This window comes from Ischnura elegans, chromosome 5 (assembly GCF_921293095.1).
Source record: "Ischnura elegans chromosome 5, ioIscEleg1.1, whole genome shotgun sequence".
NCBI lineage: Eukaryota > Metazoa > Arthropoda > Insecta > Odonata > Coenagrionidae > Ischnura > Ischnura elegans.
This window is the reverse complement of record NC_060250.1, coordinates 50,171,074-50,195,573: the sequence shown is the minus strand read 5'-3', so window position 1 is coordinate 50,195,573 and position 24,500 is coordinate 50,171,074. Positions and strand designations below refer to the sequence as shown.

At 39.2% G+C, this 24,500-nt stretch overlaps 1 protein-coding gene across 2 annotated transcripts in view; it reads left to right on the top strand.

Moving 5' to 3' along the window:
- Positions 1-24,500, top strand: part of LOC124158864 (laccase-2-like) — a 124,296-nt gene that overhangs the window by 27,715 nt on the left and 72,081 nt on the right. The window contains exon 1 of one of the 2 annotated variants that reach the window (XM_046534254.1): positions 10,044-12,198. The exons of the other annotated variant lie outside the window; for it this stretch is intronic. Within the exon in view, the coding sequence (XP_046390210.1) occupies positions 11,988-12,198 (211 nt within the window). The 5' untranslated portion in view covers positions 10,044-11,987. Of the gene's footprint in view, positions 1-10,043; positions 12,199-24,500 lie in introns of those variants that run through there. 2 annotated transcript variants of the gene reach the window in all.

Sequence of the window (24,500 nt, the reverse complement as noted above, 5' to 3'; positions counted from 1 at the left end):
ATTCCCACGACGCGTCGCGACGGCCTTTTTCATTCTCGGTTGCTGCCTTTTGAAAAATTCACACGGCGTCGTCATCGTGTCGTTCCCCGGACGCCTAAACCGCTACTAATTCCATGACCGGGAGTAGCACACGTCAGGACGAAATTCATAACATCGACGGGCGGGCAAAGATATGAAGGTGCTGGAGGTGGGAGTGAAAGAAATATTTAAGAGCGCTCTTTTATGTATGGCAACAAATTTAAACGGTATCTAGTACGCACTAGAATTTAAATTTTGTATGCATAGATTTCTTCCACAAAATAATGTCTGGTAAATACAGTGCTTGAGTATACTCAGTAATAGTTCATAGAGTATGGCGTATATAGATTTTTGTTATTGCGTTGTAAATTCCTTTTTTCTCTTTTAATGCAGAAGTCCTTAATTCCATGAAGTCCTTAAGAGCATTGGTTAAGAATTGGTGTCAACCAAACATAGCATTTTAGAAAGTCAATTTTGCGCCTTATGATGCATAAAGTTTCTTAGTTTTGCTTTGTGAAGTCTCATATATAACGAATGATTGAACGGGTTATATTGGAAGCATCAAGATGGGTTTATTGAAGCTCAGTCGTTCTTATTAATGTTGCTCATCGAGAAAGCGCGGCTTTTAATGTCCTTTCCCGATCTCCCGGCGAGGAGGCGTTGACTTAACAGAATGGCCAAGTGTAAAGGGGAAATACCCTCTCTCTAACCGGAGCAGCAGCATATGTTACCCTCATCACACCACCCTTCGCCGTGAGAGACCCTTGGGAAATTGCAAGCACGCGAGCATCTCACTTATGTCGACTTAGCGAAGTGCCGTCCCCACCTCCTTCATGCCTCTCCTAGCCGCAAAGGCAGTCTGCTTTCGATCGGTTTTCGACGGCACGTGAGCATGCATTTTTATGACTCTCGCAGTAACGAACCCTGTACACCAGCACCGGCTTCAGTAAGTATGCAAGTGAGACAGTCTCCTCAAGGAAAACACAAGGGAGGGGATGTCATTTTATATTATTAGGGCACGCCTGCGAGAGGCCTGGGCCATAGAGACTGGAAGTATCGATGTTGAATGCATATGCAAAATTTTAGATCGGAAATTTTTTCAAGCAAGATGGCATCTGGCGTAACTTTGAGGAATCTGTAATTCATGGTTTTCCAGCAATATTAAAACTTTTTCAATTTCCACAGGATGATTTATTGTATGACCATAGCTTCATCGAACAGTCGATGTCATCAGGTAGTCACAGTCGAAATCATCCCACCTGATGACGACGATTGTTTGACGATTCTATGGTCTTGTAATGAATCATCCTGTTGAAGTGTACAAAGTCTTCTTGTTTGTTGAATTTCAATAATTTTTGTGTTTATTTTGGAAAAAGTTATTGGTGAGGTACCGAATCTAACCCGGAAGAGAAATCAACGCGTTCATTCAGACTTTTAAGCCTATTAAAAATAAATCGTTGAATCAATAATGGATAATGGCGTCAGTGGTGTAGTTTCCGATCTAAGACGTCATAGAATGACTGTTTAGAAAACTAAATGGAACAAATCGCACCATTTGGGAAAATTTTCAAGATATTTGTGATAAATATGTGGTATTATAGTCTCAAAGAGGATGAAGTGTGTAACTTTTGTAGCATTTTTTGATTTTTAATATAGAAAGATATTCCTAAGGTCTTTGGTGAAATAAATGGATTATTCTAAAACATTTAATAGCCAAGTTATTTGCTTTAAAAGTTGCAAATGGCCGATTTTTTTTATTTTGTCGTCTTATCATATTTTTCACGGGGCTTCTATTTTCTCCTACTCTTCAAAGGACTTAACCATTGCTCACTCGTCCGCTCTATTTGATCGTCATTATTCTTTTGTAGCATTATTAGCATAAGATGTGGGTTTAAGTTAAACTATATAGTACACCGCAGTATATACTAAAAGTTGTTTTTTTACGAATAAATTGAAACTTTATTTTTCCACAGAAATTTTATTTAAAAACGAACGTGGTTTCGATGGTTAACGTCATATTCTGGACCAGACGGGAAAACAAAGTTTAAATTTTTTTGCCCAAAATGTTCTGCAAATGCCACAAATTATCGCCGAAAACCACTAAATTTACTAAGAGCTGTTTTTATTTTCGTATTTGATGCGTGTTGTGTGTCCCATGTGTGAAGAAAGTGAGAACCCGCTGGGGACCTGTTCCGGTTTAATTCTCCTGGCTCTCCTCCGTCCTTGATTACTTATGCAACGTGATCGTTGGTGATGGAAATTTCCACCCCGTCTGGACCCCCGAATGCTAGAAAATAGATGCTCTCACTCCCGTTCGAAAGCCTTGGAGGTCGGGTGCTGCATTCTTGGGAAATGGGAAGGGAAAGCAACCAATAGTGTCACAGGATCGGGTGAGGAACCATCCAGTGGGAACCAGTGACGTCATGGAAAAATTGGCAGTGCCGGAAGGCACTTTCCTTAACTTTTTTTAGAAGTTAAAAATTATCCTGTGTGTATTTTGTTAGAAGTCATAATTTACATTTTATTACAATTTTTTGTTTAGGTTACGAATGTATATATTAGAAATTTTTTAGCAAAATAACTGATAAAAATGTTATTTGACTATTATGTCTTTTGTTAACCAGTGCCAGAACGGCGTTCCATCGCGTTCCGGCACCACAACACCACTGGTGGGAACTGAAAGGAGAAAGAAATATGGTGATCCGTGGGTACGAATATTGATTAGGGGGCCATTCTGTGTTTCCGAATTTGTACTCAACTTCGGATTACGTCACAGATTTAGCTTAATACAGGATTGAATCGTGAGTGAGTGATTATTGTATTCATATTCTCGATCATTCGCCCATTTCTCGTGTTACTCGTTGCTATAAATCGCCTTCAACCCTGTCGCAGATAATTTGTTAACGTCACAAACTCGTGCCGATCAGATCACCGCTTCTCAGCCAATGCTAGGCTTCACGAATCGTCCTCACACGGTTCGTTGCCGTTTACAATCTTGTAAGTGGTTCTTTCCCTGAATGAACGGTTCTTTTTGAATGAGTAAATGAATGACAACGTCAATGACGTAACTAACTCGTGATAAGTAGGAGTAAATTTTCGCTTTTTTTCCTTGTATAATTGTGAGAAAATTCCTGATGGAAGGAAATTTTTCCTTTCGTGTTAATTTATCTTTTCATTCAACCTACCGAATTCTTTTGATGACTTATGATTTGAATGAACGACCCCCATTATGAGTGTAAAAAAATTGATATTTATGTGGTCTTCGGATTTCTCTAAATACCATTCGTTGGTCAGATATTATTATCGCGTGCCGGAGCTGAAATTGAGTAGAACAGTCGCTAATAAATGATTGTACATCATCAAGGCCAGTTTTAGTATGTCCAGTTAGCGTTAAGAGAATTTTTTACTTTCGTCTCCTTAACTTGAGAAAAATTGAAAGTTTAAGCAAGGCCAAGTACTTCAGAACAACGCATATAGCAGTTTTTTTAATTTCTGGTTAAATTTTTGCGGAGAATGAGATTTCTTGCGTTTGAGATCATTAGTTTAAAGAAACGTTATTCTGAACTACTTTCACCTACTGTAACTTACTAACATTCTCCAGCTGAGGTTTTGGCTGTACCAAATTCTGATTAACGCTAACCAGAAACTATTAAACAGGCCCATAATAGCAAAGCAAGTGGCTTTGTGTGGAACATATCGTTAACTCCGATTTTCATGCTCCGAAAATAACTAAAATAGATGTTATAAAACCAGCCCTTAGTAATTCAGTACATTTAGGTATAAAATACTGATCGAACTGAGAAAAATATCACGCATAACACAATGTTCGTGATCGACATTTCGTCTCTCCATTGACCGTGATTTTGCATGAAATAACTGGAGCAGGCCGAAAACGCTCCAAACAAAGGCCTTCAGTGCGTCTTTCCTCGCTGGAAATATTCTGTTCCCCTTCTTAAACGCTTTCACATTAATGTGAGCCGTTCATAGCCCCATTCTGCGACCCCAACTTTTGCAAAATGAAGATCTCAATCAAAATCGATACGGATTGAATGCTGGCCAGTGTTTCACGTTAACCCGACATGAAAAGGCTGAACTGGAAAAATCTGTAATCTACGAAGAGAGAGAAAAAATGTTTCGCTCTCTGTGTTCCTTCGTTAAAATAATCTAGATACAATGTTTTTTTCTAGGGTGTGAAATGTAGGTTATATATAATTGGAAGAAGTACAATCAGATTTCGTAAAATCTTTTTGACGACGAACCTATTTTTAATCAAATCTAGTAACTCCTCTTATTCATTATCAGGTACATCTGCGGCGGATCATAATAATCAAGAATAATAATGAATGCTACTCCCCAGTTTAGCAAACTTGGATAATATGTCTAACCAACTAATGCTATAATGCTCCGCTTCTTCCTCGGAACGTTTGATCTCGATCTTTTGGTCTTCAAAAGTATTAAAATATGGATAGCTTAAAATTTTATGGATATATTTTTAGATAGATTAGATTTAGATAGGGATAGATTTTATGGATAGATGCCCTCCTTAAAAATTAAAATTTCTTTTGGATGGCGTTTGAACTCAATCAAACGTTATTTTTATGTTGACAACTTTTAAAACCGTGTTACTTAGCCAAACTTAATTAAAGCAGCGGTATAGCAATCCAGTCCTTAGTATGTGAGTGACCAACTTTTTATTTTAGCCGAAATCCTGTAATCAATGTGCAGTCAATCCAAAGTAATAACTTATGTCATGCGCGCCACAAAATTTTATTTCAAAATTGTTGTAACTGGTTGATCACTGTAAAGTCCTAAAAAGTTTTTCGGTCGTAAATGTAATTTTTCAGCCAGAATTCAACTTAAAGCCATCTCTTAATTTTTCCCTATTTGATATAATTTTCATCTTCTCATAATTTCGAGGAGTGAATGTCGCGGGAAAGGAGTGCCCGCATCCGGAATGAATTTATGTCTCATGTTAATACCTTGATACTGGAATATTTCATAGCATAACCTCTCTTGCTAAGCTATTTGTAATTCTTTAAATCTCCTCGTCAGTGAGGACGATCAAGTTTAAATGTGGTTGTGTGCTTAAAAAAAACTTAGTGTACCTCAATTATTCTGATGTAGCCTTCGGATTTCTCTTTATTCTCTTTCTCCCTTGCAATAAAAAAAGTCGATACCACTTGTAACCCTTTCTCTCACGTTCTCAAATTTCGGCCCTCGAATTGGCGATTTCACATTGCCGAACTACCCTCAATCGGTGTCCAGTGGTCTGTGTCGTCGATGATTTTTGAGCCGAAAAACAAAACGCATGCGGCCGTGAATTTCCTCCCGAGCGTGAACACTAAAAAGATTCGTCTCGAATTTTTCGTCTCTCCAACCAATGGGACCGAACGAATTAATCAGGACACATCTTTGACAGCGAAATAAAGCAATATAACTATCCTTTCGCCAACTCTTCCCTCACTGACTATTTTTTATGCGCCCATTAAACCCTCTCTCCTCTCCAACTGATGTCTTGAAATCCTTTTCTTTCTTGGGAATCGATGGCCATTAAGGGTATTAGATTTATGCCTTTTACCAGATAACCGCGGGTTGACCAGGGATAAGCGTCTATGAGGTCAGCCGCAAGAATTTGTCTTCATAAGGAATCGAATCGGGAACCCCCGATTAATGCTCGTTTTTAGGCGGTATGTTGGGATTGACGTTTGAAAGTCGTTTTCTTCTTTAAATACCGCTGTAGTATTGATATAGAACTTGGATAAATAATATAATGGGTTATTTCTCGGCATTTTTTTCTAAATTTTATTCATAGAGCAAAAGTTTTTTTTTCGCTTGCTTATCAAGCGCAATACTGTTTCTCCTGAGCCGGATGTCGAAGAGCAACTTTATTGGCTGGGTATCAGCAAAGCGCGAGCAAAATTTTTGTAGTGTCATTATTTGGCTAATAGAGTTATTAATTTAATTTATCTTTGAATATATTTTTACTGACGTATAAGTGATATCAGGTAGTCTATATCAAAGACGCGCTTTGTAGCGATCCCGTTAGTCCATTGTCATCCTTGCCCCATCGTGGTTTTGTGTCCCTGAAGTCATGTTATGATGGCAATTAAGAATTCCTTCTTAGGAATGATGCTATGTGTGGCCTCAATATATGGAAAAATTCAAATTTAAGGATATAAAGATTGAACTATCCACATTTGATGTACCATTATTTTGCATTTTTGGCCGGAATGGATGTCGTCTATGATGGCGAAACATTTATTTTACAGCGTAAACGAATGGTATTTGTTTTGAATCATACAGTTACCTCCTTATTCTCCAATAATTCTTGTTTGGGGCTCAACTCTGCCAACAGTTACTACGCCATAGGTACACTCGAAGGCAAGGGGTGGACTTTGGGGTTGTCAGCTTCCCCGCAAAAATGTTGTCCCTTGTGGCAGCTACCCGCGATACACCTGCCGTGGAGACCAATATCTCTATCTGTAAAAAGAGCAAGTCACCCGAGTTTGAGGAGCTCTAGTGTCTAAACAAAGCAATTAATTTCAATGCAACAAAAAGCATACGAATGAGAATTTATTTTTACGTTGGATCATATACTTTTAAAACTCTTCGGATCCATAGTATTTTCTACACTTAAATGTTTTTCAAAAAAGTACCCGTTTTTTGCGCTTAAAATCAAGTTGCCCAACTTTAAGCTCTTGGTATTCCAGTATTTTTCGCTCCAGTAACTTTCAATTTTGATATAAGAAATCCAGATCTAGTATTAACAGTTTTCAGAAAACAAAATTTTTCACACCACGAAAATTGAATGATTTGTTGCCAACAACGCAAATCTCTGCTATCTTCGGAACCAATGGGTCTATCGACAATTGATTGGTACTGATGGTATGTACAACTATCCTCTGAGACTCCCAAGTTTCGATACAGTTACATTTCATGGTGTCTTCCATTAATCAGCGATAGAATTAAATTTCAGAATTATGCTAACGAAATATATAGCTGATTTAATAAAATGTATAGTTCACCAGTGCTTGCGAATTGAAAAAATGATCAGTATATGCAACCCACATACCACCGTAGCAAATTTCTGGCTACCTTTGAGCGAAGGGGCGCTATTTTTTCTGAAGCATATGGAACCAACCGGCAAAAGTAGAATATCAAGTTTCTCCTCCAGGTCGTGAGAGGTACGATTTTTTGATGAGCCATTTTTTTCCTGTCACTCTTTTGGCGGACTAGGTTATGGCCCGTACGAGAGAGGAAACTTTCTTAGTGAAGATTAAGGAACCGGGTCTCGCAACTCGGGAAAAAGTGCGAATTTTCGGAGGGTTGGGGCACTTGCAGAAAGTATAGAAAGGAAAACACCTTTTTTTCCATGCAAATTAGTGGGAAGCAAAATTTTGCTACTTCAAGTGCTAATTTTTTTCTCTCAATCGTATTTTTAGCCTCTTTCATCTCTTAATTGCACCTATTGCATTTATTCTTAAAAATCGTCTAACTATATTCGAAGTGTGACTGAAAAAAACTGAGCTTGATTTCTATGGAGATGAATACTCACTCATACCGTTGTCTTATTAAAATCATAGCTAACTTTGATGCCTCATACCAATTCAAAATAGTTAATTAGGCATGGAAAAAAGTAGGTGTTAATTTACTCCCAATTATCATTTAACGTATCGATTTACTTATCATACTTTTTTGCAATTCCTGTGATAGCTATGAATTTCTTTTGTTTTAAAATAATTATCTATCAAGTGTACCCCGATACTGTTGCGGTAGGCATGGTCAAGTGAGTTCATCTATCTGCGATTAAGTTAAAAGGTTACTCCATGTCAGGTATTTAGCAATTCATTTTGAGCTATTTGGACACGCGTAATTATCGATACGATTAATAAAAATCATACAATTATTCATTTATTCGTAATTTCGCAAAAATGAGTTTTTAACCATGATGATTACCCCGCTCTTTGGAGTTCAATTGTTTATCCAAGTCCAAATTTGAAGTCCATTAATTTTTAGTTAATTTAAAAAATCCCGTTTTCTCCGCTTTACCGAAAATTTCCTTCCACTGGTACTGAATACTTGAACTACTTACTGCGCATACATAGTGGAGATTATTATCTGCGCCTATATGATACCCTGCGTGCCACCTCATCAAAATTAAGCATGAGTCAGTTCTACCTATATTCGGTCTTAATTGCCTGGAAATGAAACATTTTTTGTAAACATTTGTATAACATGTGTCAGCTCCCTCCAAGTATTTATCGCTCCTATCGCTGAATATAATTATCCGATGAATGACCTGCTTTGAATTACCTAAAAGATTCCCACAAGTTTAGTGTCACTAATGGTTCCAACTATGTTAGGACAGTATCAACTACAATGCAAATGGTGAGACGTAGTTAGATAAAAACTCATCAAATCAACAAATATATTTTTAACACCTACCTATAATCATTATGGTGAGATCGATTCATTGAATATATTCCGTGTCAATACATTCAAACCTTGTCGATACAAAACATCCTAGATAGTCTGAGGATTGAACGAAGGTTCACATAATATTTCCACATCCTGTTTCTGCAATTTCTGCCATTATCCTTCCGCGATTCTTTCTATCGATTTCGATTTTTTCTATTCGATTTTGTTTCTCTATTTCGATTTTTGATTCCTTCTATCAATTCTTTCATCCGAAATACGTCGTGTCAAGCTGAATTGATATCCATTTCGATATATCGACGTTCTTTCAATGCCTTTCTCATCGCTCTTTTCCCACGACGGTCATGTGTACACATGCCCGTTGTTCCCACCCACGCCCTTCGCGGTGAGAGAGTTCGAGTACCTCTACTTCAGTTCGGCCGCTGCGAGCTGGAGAGATGGCCCAAGCAAGTCAAGAAATGAAGCGAGAAAAGTGTGATATCCGGGGAGACGGTCGAAATATTACGGGAATAGGCAAAGTTTTCATTGCTCTCTTCTAACACCGATCTGCGCAACCACGGTTACCATTTTGAATCCCGTAGTATTTTCTTGTGTGGGTTGTGAGAAACCCAAGATTTTTTATTTTCTTTACAAAAATCCAGTTCATTTAGAAATAAGTATATTTAGGAGCTGCTAAATGCCAGCACCTTCCGTACAAGAAGGAAAGGTGGGTTAAAAAGAGGCTAAATAGTGGAGGCCTGAGAAAAATACTTGGAATATTTTTTCCACGGAATCGAATACTGCCCCAGTTCTGATTGGGCTCGGGTCCCTGACAAGAAATATACATCCCGAGGTATACTTGGGCTTCAAATTGTTATATTTCATAGTGTGAACGGCAATCATTGTCAATCGCGCCTAGGCTAGCTCGCAACACGGTTTCAAAATAGTATTTGAATGGCTGGTCCTACTAACTTCATGCCCTCTTAAGCTGTCTCTCATTTTTCCTAGGACTTCATGTCTATTTCTCTATTCACCCTCGACGTATTTGTCGAACATATGATCTTCCATGCGGGTTTGTTTTGCATCTCTCGGAGCGCTAGTCGAGTTCGTTTTCGCTTCACTTGCAGGTGCCTAAATTTAGGAGAGATGGAAGGAGAGTGGGTGAGGCGGAGGAGAAAGAAGACGGCGAGGTGGTGAGAGTGTTTGTGGTCGGAGGGACCCGCCTCCACTCCCCCGTCCCACTTCCTCTCCTGCCCCGAATTTTAGGAAGCGAGTTTTTATTTGGGGAGTCCACGGTCTTCCTCGGCGCATTCCTGCCACGAATTTCCGACGGGTCGGGCGTGTGCACTCCGCGAGAGCTGTGGGCCTGACCTCAAAATACACCACGCCGCCGTGCGACAACTGTTCTCCCATCTCTTCCTCGAAGACAACTCGTGAAAGAAGACTTGGCGATCAAGGTCCCAGGAGGTGTGCTCAGAGAGTCCGCGGCTCGGGTTTTGTGTTTCAGTCGCCAGCGGTGCACTGTCGTCTCCCACGTGTGGTTTCTGGGGAACAGTGTCTGGAAGATACGCATCGCCAGGACTTCGACTGAGGGACTCGTCACACGTCGTCGTCGTCCAGTGGGGAGCGTATCACCGTCCTCATCGCATGTGGATTGGCGACTGTTCCGCTGCGCTAGTGATGTTTTCATTCTGCCCCCGTGTTGATCACAAGGTACTGTGCGAATAGGATTGACATCGCAAAGATATATTGCTGAGAAGAATATTGAATCGTTAAGCGCGCTACGCTGCAACAAGTCTTTCAGTGGCATGGGAATGCTTGGTTTGTCATCGCTTGAGGGTGATCATTTGACTACCGCGTGAGATGATATATATCTGTGATGGGAAGTGCATTTGGATCAGGTGAATTTGACACAATACCTCATAAACTTTCCTGCAGGGATGAGAGCTTTTTTTAAAGTGGAACATCCATTTCAGAGTTTGGCCGTATTTGTGAAGATCTTTCGAATTTATTGAGAGGGCCTAAGAGGAAGCAAGTGATTTTTGCAAACAACTAAAAGTAGCTGAAAAATCTGCAATTGTCTACAGTGGAAAAATCATCAATTTAACCGATAGCTCATTCACAAAATTCCTCTTTACTGAGGGCTTGTCTTCGTATTGAAATAAATTGTCCATCGATCCTCTCCTGACCTGATTTGGAAGACGAACGTGCTCATTCTTTAGTTCCACCTTACCGGTTCCATAGTTTTTCCATCGCATGCGAGCAATCGAAAAACTCGTTCTCGGCTCGGAAAGTTCCAATGAGATTCGGTTCTCGAATGACCACTGCGTGCACTGGGGAGAGACCATCTTCACCTCTCATCAGATAAGCACCGTCGTTGTAGACTGGCGTGGATTATAATAGATAAGGCCGAGAGAAAAATCGGGATCGAAGAAGGAGATCTGTGAGGAGTGCCGAGTGAAGAGAAAGTTGGGGAGTTATGAAAGTGGAAGTGTTTTGCCGGAGCACAATGATCTAAGGAGAGTGGTTAAAGAAGAGTGGTAGGGGGTAAATGCTACGTTTATGTGTGAGTGTGAGTGTTGTCTATCAAAGTTTCTATGCTGACGCGGCGTCTGGCGCCCAACTTCAATTTCCTAGTTGCGCAACTCTAGTCGTGTCCGACTTGAGCCCCTGACGTCGAAGCCTTTTGGGGGGAAAGAGAAAAGTCTTTTTACCCTCCCGAACAAGTGCGGTGATTGTTTAAAAACGGCTACATCATCGCGGTAAGACTTTCCACGTGACTCCGCCTTATTACGTGGAGAGAGATAGCTCACGCTCGCAAGCTCCGTGCAGGAGGTATTGGTCGCGAGACCGGCGGTGGATTTTGTCCATCCTCCGCGGCGCTCCTATCGCCTCTGCGTTGTCTACTTGATCCACGTCTTTTGGGTAAAAAGACAGGTGGGATTATCGTCATTTGGAATATCTTCAGGAATTCGTTTGGAAGCTGCTGCTTAGCGGAAAAGAATCCGGTAAAAAAAAACTTTTCAGCGACACTCTGGACGACGAATTGCTCTACGTCTCTACATCTGGTTGATTCTATTGGCATCATCCTCTGTGCTTCGAAGATTATAATAAGCAGCAATATTCGATGGTGGTCATTGATTGTGCCGAAAACTTATCAATCTCGTAAAACACCGGTGAAGGAATCGGCGGCTAAACTATTCATTTTGTCAGCATCTTTCTCTGTGCTTCTGAGAATAGAACAGTCTCCCGTCAGTTGGGAGTTGTCAACGTGTGATCGCTTCAGAGGAAAAGCCCAATATACCGCTTTATATCTTAATAAAAGTTAATTGTTGGTTAACTCTGAATTCTTCTTTCGTCCCTGTTTGTGCTACGGATTGCAGAATAAGCTTGCTTCATCGGAATTTATTAGCTTAGGTTGAAACTTTTGTTCTCCTAGACGACATATTTGGTGCTTGATCGCCTGTGGAATTCATCGGCTTCCTCCATTGTGCTTCCAAGAGAAATAAAAATAATAATAAGCCGGGGTGATCGCCTTAGTTGCACCCTCCGGGATGCTCTCGTGGCTGCAGAGGGCTGCAGACGCCGTCGCTTGGATGGTGGTGGAGAGTTCGACCGCGCCCGTAAGCGAGTCTGCGGCTGCCCTCGCCGCCAGGAACGCCAAGCCGGCTCCGCTGACACCGATGTTGTGCTTCAGGCGATTCAGTATCATCTTCTTCCTGTCGACCATCGCTTGGGTGGTACTATGGGCCACGCCTCCACTTGGTATGTCTCCGCTATCGTGCAAGATTGTCATATAACGACTGGCAGTCTTTAAAATTATTTTGTGATCGGCTGATTAAATTAATTTGGTTTGCCTGCCTCATTTATTCGTATTCGAATACAGATTTAGAGTACCAAACTTAATATCGAATATTATTATCGGAATACTATCTCGAATATTGTGGTTTGATGTGTGGCGGTTGTACTTCCTTATTCTTCAAATTTGAAAGCGGATTTTGAAAAACTGAGCAAATCTCTACCGAGGATGATGGTTGTGTGGCGTTGTACACCGATTAAAAATAGAAATCTTCAATGGCTCCCATTAGAAATGTTACTCATTGTTTCTTTATATGTGGGGACTAATATTTATAATCGTTTAATTATATATTACTGGTTGAAGCGGGTTTACACGGAGCATTCGCGAATCATCCTTGGTAGCCGACTTGAAATTCCCTCTTTAATTCTCAAGGCCTATTCTTATCATTCCATCTGTAAGTCCTATTCTCCTCCTCACACTCTTCCCTTTACCAAGCAATCTTTCCTCTAACACGAAAGTAGAGTAAAAAAAAGCTTGATGGCTAAAAGTGTTTAAATTCGATATTTATTTGTCCATTTCACTGAGTTTTTAGCTAAGCGGAGTACCTTTTGTTGAAATGAAATCAGTAGGAATTTCATGTAAAATCAAATTTTACCAGCTTTTTACATCAAAGGAGATAAGTCTAGTGGTACGAGGTGTTATGTATTTATTACCTGAAGGATATGACTAAGAGACTTCTAGGATCTAGAATTACTACAAGAAAGATAATGTTGGAACAATATATTTATCTGTGGTTCCGTGATAATCTCGCAGCAACGTTTTGTAAGTAGCACTTCGAAGGTTGGGCTAAGGAAAACTCAACGTCTAAGCCAAAATTTCGTCTACTTTCTTTCCTCAAAAGCGAAAGTTAGCTACTTAGGTATAGCTTATTGGAGCATATTATATTCATGGGAAGTGCTCATCTAGTGCATAATAGAAAATTGGGTGATCGATAGCATCATTTTAGCCCATTTTTCTCTAGTCCTCCAATGCCCTACATATTTTTCCCCTCAAGTTCTTCTTATTTGGTTTTCATTCCGAGAATCCAAATCAAAATTCCATTAATTACCAATAAGTTTACCTTTTATTTTCTGATTACCTGGATTTATATAATGGAGTGTTGTGAGCCTTGCTATATCCCCTAGCTTTCTTTAAGCAATCGTTCTGATGGCTGAGAGTGATTTGAGTTACTGATGCATAGAACGACCGTAGGTTTCTCTTAAAATGCGTATTTATCATTCATATTTTGTCAGAAGAATGACACATTATGTTTTGCCGAGTTCCCTCCAAAACATATTTCATTTAATCTTTCGTATGGGTAAAATATCTTCGTATTAGGAAAGTGTCTTCAGAGCAGACTATTGAGGTAGGTTGCTTGGTCTTCAAATGATACTTTGAGTAGTTCTGGGGCAACTTCATTCTTCTAAACGGAAAATGTAGGTCAGTTTTTATTGCTCGAAAACAAATGATATCTTTTTCAATGTATTGCGACTAATAAAGAGTTAGGTTTCAGGTTTTAATGATGTAACCATTTCGCTGAGGAAATGAAAAAGTGAGCTCTTACTTATCTATGCCGTCACACAGTGATTCTTGGTGAAATAATGCGACTTCTTTATTTAAAAACATGTACTTCCCTCTCTAGCGTTTCACAGTGATCGTTACAATTCCACATCACCATTGTGAATTGTGATACGATTATAATTTTAGTTAAATTTATGGTAAAATGTTGAGATTTTTTTCTGTTAATTATTTTTAATGATTTTTTTTATTCTCGAATGCGTTTATATTTCATGTATCTTTCTCGTATCGTTCTGGGGTTTTAATTTTCCTGCTTTAAGCCCAGCGACCGTAGTTCCCCAAAGTCGATTTCCTGTGACTGTTCGATTATTTCCTCGCCCATAAATATTTTTTTCACGGCGAATTTTTTTCTCTTGAATGAAATATTTATTTTGGTCCCGATGTGGAAAATGTAATCCAATAGTTTGGAAGAGTTGGCTCAGGCAAATTTCTCAATGAAAGCCATTAGAGTTGTTTTAGCGTTTGTGTCTCTGCCAACTGAATGGTTTTCTTGAATTTGCGGTCCTCATACTTCCAAGAAAGCTGTTACAATAGGGAGTTTCCTATTATTTTTTATTGTGTTAATCGAAAGATTATTACTCCTGGAGTACGCATTTCACACTTTTAGATTTTTAAAAGACGATATCGTTTTTTGCGATTAAATGAAAAGTGAAAATTTTTAAGTGCGCGAAAACGCGGCGGCTAAGTATAATGCTGGGAAAATCCCGTGTGATGTCATTCTGGTTTCCGCTGTCGCAAAGTGAGGTGACCTTAGGGCGAGGATGTGTGCGCTGCTGCGATGCAGGTTGCTAGCAGGTAGTAGAGCACCCTGTTAGCAGGTATCGCTTGGCTTAAATAAGGATTATTAATACCTTATTACGAAGGAAACTTTCCGACCATAGGCAATTTTAATACGTGATTATTAAGAGATGTTCCCTCAGCTCTGCGTCTCATGCATGCATTGGTAATCTCAGACGATGTAAAACTCCTATCTACTCGTATAGAAACTAGGCCCCGGCGATGTCACGTGGAGTGGCAATCACAGGGGCGCCAATCTGGCCTTTTTCAAATGCGGTTAAAATTGACCATTGCCATTCGTCTAAACTGGGATTTGTAGTACCAAATAATTTGTATATTATGAATACAGTAAGGGTGGGTAACAAATCGCAATAAATGCCTTTCGTTTTCTTTGATGAAGGAAACTACCCTATTATTTTCGCTCATGTCATATGCTAATCCCCCAACAGTTATTTTTAAGCTCATGCAGGACCAGGAAATCGCTTTCAGCTCAATTCACGAAGTCAAACGTTCACTCACCAAGTTATCAACCCGGAGGTTGAATTGGATAGGTTAGGGTAGAGCTCTGCTCATACTTAGCCTCAGGCCTGTTAATATCACACATTCAAAGTGGAGGGCAATTCATTTCTCTTGGTCACCTCGCACGTCGAGGATTTAATTTTCGGGGATCCCGAAGGCTTAACTGAGTGACCCATTGATCATCAGCCAAGGAAATCTACCCAATATGCTGCCACGCTCCTCAAACATTAATTTTACGGATTACTTTTACTGACGTCACCATAGGGAAATTACATGGGATTTTGGACTTTAACTCAAAACGAGATGTGAAAAATTCTAAGTCTGAATTTCCCGGACGTACATAAGTTATTCTAGTGTACGTACGGAGGTGGTGGGGGAAATTCCAAGATGGCGCTGAGCGCAATGACAAATGACAACACAAATGCGTATTAGAATGAAATAAACTATTTATTAACCTTTAACATAGAATTGAACATCGCCAAACACACCAATGGATGCAGAATCTGGTGTTAAATTGCTTTTACAAAATACAATTAAACGATCTTCAGGTTTAAATTTCATACACCTCTTAGATGTTAATACATTTGAAGAAACAGTGGTACAATGTTCCTTTTGATATGATTGAAAATTATTCATTTGAATGGTTTTATAACACAATACATCGGAAGCAGGAAAACTCTCCAAACCACCAATATTCATGGTGACATTATTGGGTATTCTTGCAAAACAAATAGTAAGCCAATATGATCCTTGAGCATTGTGAAGTGAATGTAAACCACTACTGAGTGAAGTGAATATCTAAAGAACGGGCTAATAAGGAAGTTTGTTTGTATGAAATGCACGATGTTTTCGTGTATTATTTTTCACGAAATCAATCCGTTGTGATTGCGATAGGTACACAATAAAGCCAAAATTACTCATTTCTCTCTCGCAACGTTTGTAAAAATAAGATTTCCCCTCCGCCTCTGATTATTTTCGTGCAAGGAGATACGTCTATGTTATTAGTATTCTTCTAGGCCATCGTATAGTTCATTCTTTGTTTCTGGATTTATTGTGTTTGTACTTTATTTACTGTAGTATAACCAGATGTGGTGTGCCCATACAAGAGCCATTTGCTTGCATTGTAAAGCTTATTATAAGCATAAAGGATTTGTGGTCAGTTATTGTTATCGCCCCGCACACTCTGCAATGCTATTTTGAATTGTAATCAGAAAGGACGCATCCTTGAGGAAAAAATGGTTCACGAGCTCGAGGAAAAAATGGTTCAATGGCTCCGAGGTTCAATCAGCTAGTCGTTAAATCTCCTTTGGCTAATCGAGATGCTTAAATCAATTAATAACAGTTTGATAGTAGATAGAGAGATAAGCTAAGCTACAGAATTTAAGTCAATCTAAGTTAGACAAGATAAGCTACAGAATCACTCATTTCACTCGCACAACGCGTATAAAAGTATGATTACCCCACTGCTTGTGGCCATTTGTGTGCCTGTAGACACGTCTGCGTCAATAGAATGTCTTCTAGGCCCTCATGCTGGTCATCCTTTAATTATAGAGTTAACTATGTTAGTACCTTATTTACATTCAGTTAACCAGATTTTTTAATAGAAATGCTTCAAAGTTCAATCAGCTACTCGTGAATTTTTCTCCAGCTAATTCGGCGTTTAAATCAACTAATAATATATAAATTTAACCTGAGTATAATTAATCGTAGAGGGCGTAACTTGGTGGAAATCCATAATATCACGAATACAAGAATCAAGAACTTTGCTATTTCCACATAACATTTTATTAGCACCGACCATGGTTTCGTTACAGAGTAACATTATCAAGGTGAAGATTTAGGTAAATTGACAGTATATATATATATAACAGTTTATAACGGCTCCTGCTATATATATACTGTCAATTTACCTAAATCTTCACCTTGATAATGTTACTCTGTTACGAAACCATGGTCGGTGCTAATAAATTATTATGTGGAAATAGCTAAGTTCTTGATTCTTGTATTCGTTAACCTGAGTAAATGCGTCAGAAATATGAGTCAATAAGGAAGACAAAGAGAGAGATTAATCTGGGTAAGTGGAAAGAGATGAGATAAAAAGCCGTAAATATTGTGGTATCTGTCGAAAATCGGGAAAAATGGAGGCTTGTATGAAGAAATCCTAGGGTTCTAACCTATCATAGGATAATAAGGGGAGCATGGTGATCTAGTGCTCCGGACTCCCCGAAACACAAGTAGTATCCTTGACGTGCAAGGCGACCGAGAGAAACTGACCCCACGGTCTCCTACCCACTCCGGATGTGCGAATTTCACACGTCTGTTACTTATTACGGGGTGAGCTCTACCCTCACCTACCCACATTATCCATAGAGTTGAATAATTGATTGAGTGAGGTTAGTGAGGGAATCTAACTTAGGACAAGAGCGTAAAGAATAATTCCATGTGAGGCACGTCTGATTACCCGTGAGGCACACGTGAGTGCAATGGCTTGACGGATTCTTTCCTGTTTTACGTCTCATTTTTGCTTTTGAGGCCGCATACCCATATGATTAGCTTATATTAAACTACAGACACACGTATTCAAAACTTAAAACTAGTTCCCGTTTGGATTTTAGTTTGGAAAGAGAATGTTGGGGAAAAAAGGCTGACCAGTTTTAATTAGTGTAATAGAGTTGGTACTACTCAATTTTTTCTTCAGAGTTGATGCTCAGGCTTCTAAAATGTAAAAAGTTTTGTGTTGTCAATTTGTATAGGCATCTGCGGATTTATAGACACGTGAAGGTTCTCAATCATGTTGAAGAAAGTAGATTATTCATTGCATTTCAAGCTGAGTATGAGCTATTGCATGAAAATTTGGTTCTCCGTTGCAAGAATATAAACTTTTTCAGATAAGATGGACAGAAAAAATTGGAATCTCCAAACTCGCGATGCGGCATACTAATTCTTACTTCTTTAGGTCCTCTCCCCCCGGATTGATGGACAATCGGTGGTCGCTCGACTTCCTCTTCCAATAAGACCCTCTATAGGTCCTATAAAAAAGAGAGAGAATTTAAGGAAGAAATGTCGTTGGGAAAATATGTGCAAGCCAGTGGCGTAACAATGGGGTAGGGTGTGTGAGATAGAAACCTCCTCTAGTACCCTCTCATAACTCTCGTCTTATGCATCTATTGTGACAGTTCACCTTCATATTCGTGAGAAGAAAAACTACAAGACTCGCAAATACTTTCGCTAACAAATATTGAATGTGAATATATTGTAAAGTTTATATATAATATTGAATATAAATTCACGTCAGTGAAAGATGAATTCACTACTGTTGTTCGCCAAGAAATAACGAAACTTTACAATATATTCACATTCAATATTTGTTAGCGAAAGTATTTGCGAGTCTTGTAGTTTTTCTTCTCACGAATATGAAGGTGAACTGTCACAATAGATGCATAAGACGAGAGTTATGAGAGGGTAATAGAGGGGTTTTCTATCCCCCACACCCTACCCCATTGTTACGCCACTGGCTTGCACCCATTTTCCCAACGTCATTTCTTCCTTACATTTTTTTAAGGTCCTGTGGAGGGGCTTTACGGAAGCAGAAGTAGAGGGCCCACCGATTGTCCATCAATCCGGGGAGGGAGGGGGGTCATTCATGCGGTAAGGCAAAATTTCGTGTTAATATTATTACATGGTAGGGTGTGCTGATCAATCTGATTCATCCTTCCTCTCAAAGTCAAGTCCTAGTCTTGCCACATGCTTATTCACTTCTTGTCATACTTTTCTTGTTATCATCCTGACATTTCAATGTGCACCTATTGTACTATTTTATCTTTAGGTTCGTATAGTACGGAATCACGCAAAAAATTGAATGAAAAATCCCCTAATGAAGACCGCGAGGCAGAGAAGTCACTACCCTTAGCTTGCTCCCCTTGCAACGGCATTCCTATTAAGGGTCCTATTGAGGCCAACTTCGAAGGAGAAGTTTAGACTGCACGCATTAACGGGATCCAAATCTCAACGTCATCGGGAACTAGTAAAGGCCTATCGTGAGTTTATTTATGGCGGGATTAAAAAAAGCTGGAAGTGTCTTTTTCTGAGATCTCATTTCGCTGTCTGGAGGAGATTTTTCGCCATCGGTTTTGCTGCCCTTGTCTTCGCGAAAAGAAACTTCGGTGTAAGACTTTCTCCGTCGTGATTTCGAATTAATTGCATGGCGGAACACAATGGCGTCTCGTATATAGGGAGAAGAATTCTTTTCTTTCCCGGAGAAATTTCGGTGTATGTTGGATACGTGCTGATGAGTTATGATACGGATCGAAGCACCAAGCACTTGTCTAGATTGTTGGAAACTATGGGTGCCGTAACTTTGTAGTCCAGTTTTATTCGAATGAATGTGCAGATTAGTCTTCAAATTTAGCCGATCCTCATAATGCAAATCTTTAGCTACTAATCTTACTCTGGGGCATAATAGAATAAAAATAATTAAAACAACACCTTCGATGATTTTTTGCTGATTTTAGAATGGTAGTGGGCATGATTAGTTTTTCTAAAATTATTTTAAAACGAGCGTGCTGCGCCCGCTCCCAGCGAGCTTCCCCCGCTCTTTTCAATGCAGGTCCACAGAGGGATAGGCGCGTTTCTAATTTTAAAATGCAGAAAAAAAGGCAGGGTCTTACGTACAAATTTAATTGGAATGTTCATGTACAAATTGAGGTCAGAGGACCTCTTTAAATACAACATTGGAAGTAATTACACTATCCTCTGTTAAACGCACATGATGACTCATACTTACGTATCAACAGGAGACTTGAATGTGGAATCAGCAGCATTTTGATAAAAGTTATTTAAAGAATGCGAGATATTGTTGCAAATGAACAATTGTATCAGGTTGTGCGCCGTTCACGTCAGGAATATTTACCGGTTTTTGTTTTTTTTTATTATTTAAAAACCAATTTTAAGAAACAATAGCAATATTTAGGAAGTAAGATATGCCGTCGCATGTTCTCTGATAAATTCTGTGCATTTTGGTACCTCATTTGTAGAGTTTGGTTGCTTATAAGTTGAGAAAAAGGTATCAATACAGTAGAAATAATATAGAAGATGGGTGGACATCATGTTCCATTTTTGGTGATTTTTAGCATGCAAATGGGCATTGCTCATTTGTTTTTTCCAAAATGATTTTAAAATGGGTGGATATCATATATCAGTTACGATGTTATCCTAATTTAATGCACAAAAAGAAGCAAGAAATGCCATGTGCTTTTTTTATGGCTTCATGGTTGCTTACCCATGTCTAATAACCATGGTATTTAATTTCAATTCACTTGCCGTTCGGCTATTCGAGGTGGCAATTATAGTGACAAATGGTCATTTTGTCGGTATTTTTTTCGCATTAAGACTTCTTTATACAATTTTATTGGTGAATCTAACCTTAGTTTGTAAAATCAAGAGATATTCTACCTCTAAACCCTTTGAGAGATATTTAATTCCAGGAAAGATTATTTCCTGAATAAGCTTATGGGATGAGAATTGTATCTCATTATGAGGGAGGAGGATTCTCTTCCTTTTCCGAAGAAAATTTTGTATTATCTGGAATATCAGGTCGCAAGCGTGAGAAGTGAGTGGAGTTCAAGGTAGCTGTCCGTATTGTTCGAGCTGGAGATTTTTTTCTGTATCCGTTATTTCGAATAAAAAAACAATTTGCAATCCAATTCATTCCTAATCTTGGGAATCCGGATCTTCGGCAATTAAATTGTTCATTCATAGTTCGGCAGTCCCGATATTAGTATACTTCATCTCTCCATTTCTGCCTTTCCTTTGCAGTTACTTCAGTTTCCTGATGTTCTCCTTCCTTTTGTCCTTTTTCTTTCTATCCCAAGTAATAAATATTGGTCTCTTCGTCTTCCTAGGGAGATTGTTCCTGAAAATTTCCCTCGATTGCATTTGTCATCTAACCACATTGCCCGATGACATGGCCTATCCACCGGGTCCTTCTTAGGCGTAAGGTGTTTCATAGTTCCACATGGTATTAATTGTGCAGAGGTGCTGGATGGTATAAAAAAATTTTGGAAACGGTGACCTAAATGTTTTATGCTGATCACGGACATTCTTGGGGGTATTCTAAGTTGTTCCAGATTTGATTTATATTACCAAAGATTGGGTCTTGACGTTGATCCATCGCTCTACGAGGGGAAATCGAAATCTGTAGTCGATTTTATGCGCTGAATAATTTCTGTAGACAATGGATTTGGTGCTTGCAACGTTTTTATTTCATTCACAATCCTTCGCCAATTGGTGGGTGAAACGAGAGGTATCGTATTTTCTTATTTATCATCTTATTTATTTTAATCCACCACTTGTTATAATCTCACATAACCCGGTTTTTTATGAGAAAATGTCATCATCATGCAGTGGTACAATGTCAGAACTGATATCCTACCTGTCCGGCAACCGGGAGATCCTTGTTCGAATCCCTGCTTAGGCAAATGATTTTTCTCGACGAATTTCATTATTGGTGTAAATTTGATCCCACATATGTGACTTCACTGTAAGGTACTTGTTGAATGCTGTGCTAATTATGATGTTAACTTTAGGTATCAACGATTAAATTACGGGGTGTCCGTTCCGCCGAAATTGATGTTAACCGCTTTAGGGAGGGAAATTTCTTCGATTCTGCATGAAACAGTAGAAATATTGCGGTGGAACCCAGTGGGGTAGCCAGGAATTCCGTTCGGGGGGGTCCAAAACCAGAGAGGAAATTTTTTAAAACAGGGTACTAACAAGTAAGAGGTTGGAAACTAATTTTAACACTTTTCATAATCGAAAAAACTTCATTCGTCGAAGAAATCTTTTGCAAAGTCATGCTTTTTCGATATTTTGTTTTCTTTTATGAAGGAAAGTAATTGTGTTCTTATATTTCGGGTGGGGGATCTGGACTCCCCGGACCTCCCCCCTCGCTACGCCACTGGTGGAACCGCACGGGTTGATGAAGGCGCAGTACGATATATTCTATTAAGAGCGAACAATTGTAGGAAAGTCGTGTTCTTACCCTTATTCTGCAGAAACTGCGGTGACCACATGTAGCCCACATCCATTCGAGAAGCTGTATGAAGAGTCCTTGGTGTTCATTTCCTTTTCATCGAGCAGTAGTTAAAGCAATGAACGGTTACCTTTCAGTTTTGTACTTAACTTAGCCAACCTTGTATCGTAACCATACCTCCAATGAATACAGATCCAAATACCATATCTCTCCTGATGAAAATAACCTGTAGGACTTCATGAGAAAGACGACCAATGCTTCTAAAGAGTAATATTGAATGAGTGAAATACGTTGTTGATGCACTATTGCAGAAAAATGACTCGAGGAATGAGGAATAGATGAATTCACCGCCTGCGTAATAATCACCATACATGTATTACAATACTGATTCGTGCTTTGTCAAGCTTCGTCATTCACCGTCATATCGCAGAGGAGCGCGACATTGTTTTCCTGAGAACGCTTCCTTGTTCGCCGTAAATCAGGCATCCAAAAAATGCAAAACGAAGAAAACCGCTCGTATATACTTTCCCCAACCAAAAAACCGAAAGCGGTGGCTAGGTTCTATCATAGTTCTTCGCGCGGTCACGGTTAAGTGCTTCCGCGTTATTGTGAGATACCCTCCCTCCTCAAGGCTCCCTATCCCCCATGTTTCGTCATATTTCGATTGTATCTTCTGGCTGTTATTCAGTTTACCCGAATTTTGGCTCAAATTCGGTTAACGTCTCAGATTTATCCAAATACGGGCATTGTTAAGAAGTTTAATACGTGACCGCTTACGGAGCGCGTGTTACGGCACCCTAAAAGTCCTCTAAATAGCAGTTCTCTACACTACTCCCTAAGTGGGTTGAGTAGTCTAATACATGTCCAAATATGGGATTCAAGAATCGGGCCATTTTTGTTCCAACGGTTCTGTAGTGTGTAATGGGGGAAAGGGGGTATAACTTATTTTTTTTTACAAACACGCGATTCTCGTCACGTTTCGGATGGTGATAAATTATAATCAATTCAGTCTGGACGTATTAGGAACATCTTATCTTTAATTTGTGAATAAATATAATAAAATTGGCGATCCAGAGGACTCTGGGCACATTTAAAGTGCTCTCTTTCACGGTATCGATTCATTTCCTTCGTTTGAGTGTTTTGTTTTCCCCTCGAGCAATAAATAGCTCATTGAACGACTCACTCGAAGATCGAAAAGCTCAAATTCGTATGACGGCACATATTTATCCATATACGGATATTGTCGAAAAGTTCAATGAGTGAACGTCTAAGGAACGCGAGTGATTCCACAGTGATCCCAAATCGAAAAAAGTCGAAATTAACTAATTGGCTCTTAAGGCCTGTTTACACTATATATTAACACGTACGAGTTAATGTCTGTTTGCATGAATGATTTTTGTGGACCGGAACGGAACATATACGAATGCATGAACCAAATTAGAACAGGTTCTATTTTCTGTGCATGCATTCGCACAAGTTGGGTGGTTACACGGTGCATTTTGGCGTTCATTCTCGCATTCATACATTTAGACATTAACCCGTACGTGTTAATGTACCGTGTAAACAGGCCTTTATAGTCACTCGCTATTGTATTATGAAGAAATGCTTCGTACGTTTTTTGTCCGCTAAATCCGAATTTTAAGTTATTTTTCTTTTATCTTTGAAATTATTGCTTTTATATGGCCAATCATTGAAACAATTTAATGTTAAATGTTGAAATTATGTTTTATTTTTTATTCCATATGTTGATTGATGCGCATCAAATAAGGTCGAGGTAATTTTTTCACACTTGCGATTTTTATTTGTTCAACTTGATAAATAATGAGAAAATAAAATAGTTAATTATAAATTACTTTCGACCAGCTTCTTTCGATTCGGGACCACTGTGCGGCTCACTTAACCGGTTCTTTTTCACGAGATCGATTCATTTCCGTCGTTTTTAGTGTTGTTTCCTTGATCAATGAATAGCTCATTGAACGGTTCATTTGAAGATCCAGCAGCTCTTTGAATGTGGACATTTCCTTTCGTAAATACCAAATTACCCTCCTGGTAGGCGTTATGCCATATCTGCCGGCATCCCTCGCGCAAACTCACATGCGATTTATACGCTAGCCTTTTATCGATTTCCAATTTTGCAGCCGCACGGGTTAAGTTTTCGAGAATGGCACACTCGCCTGGATGGTTGACTGTTTAATAAAGGGAAACAGCTGTGTACCCTGAGAGGAGGGTAATTGCCCATCCCCCCGAAGAAATTAATAATTGTATATTTTTAGCCCACCTAACCAAAATGTACAATTTATGGTTTCACAACTTCATCAAACTTCA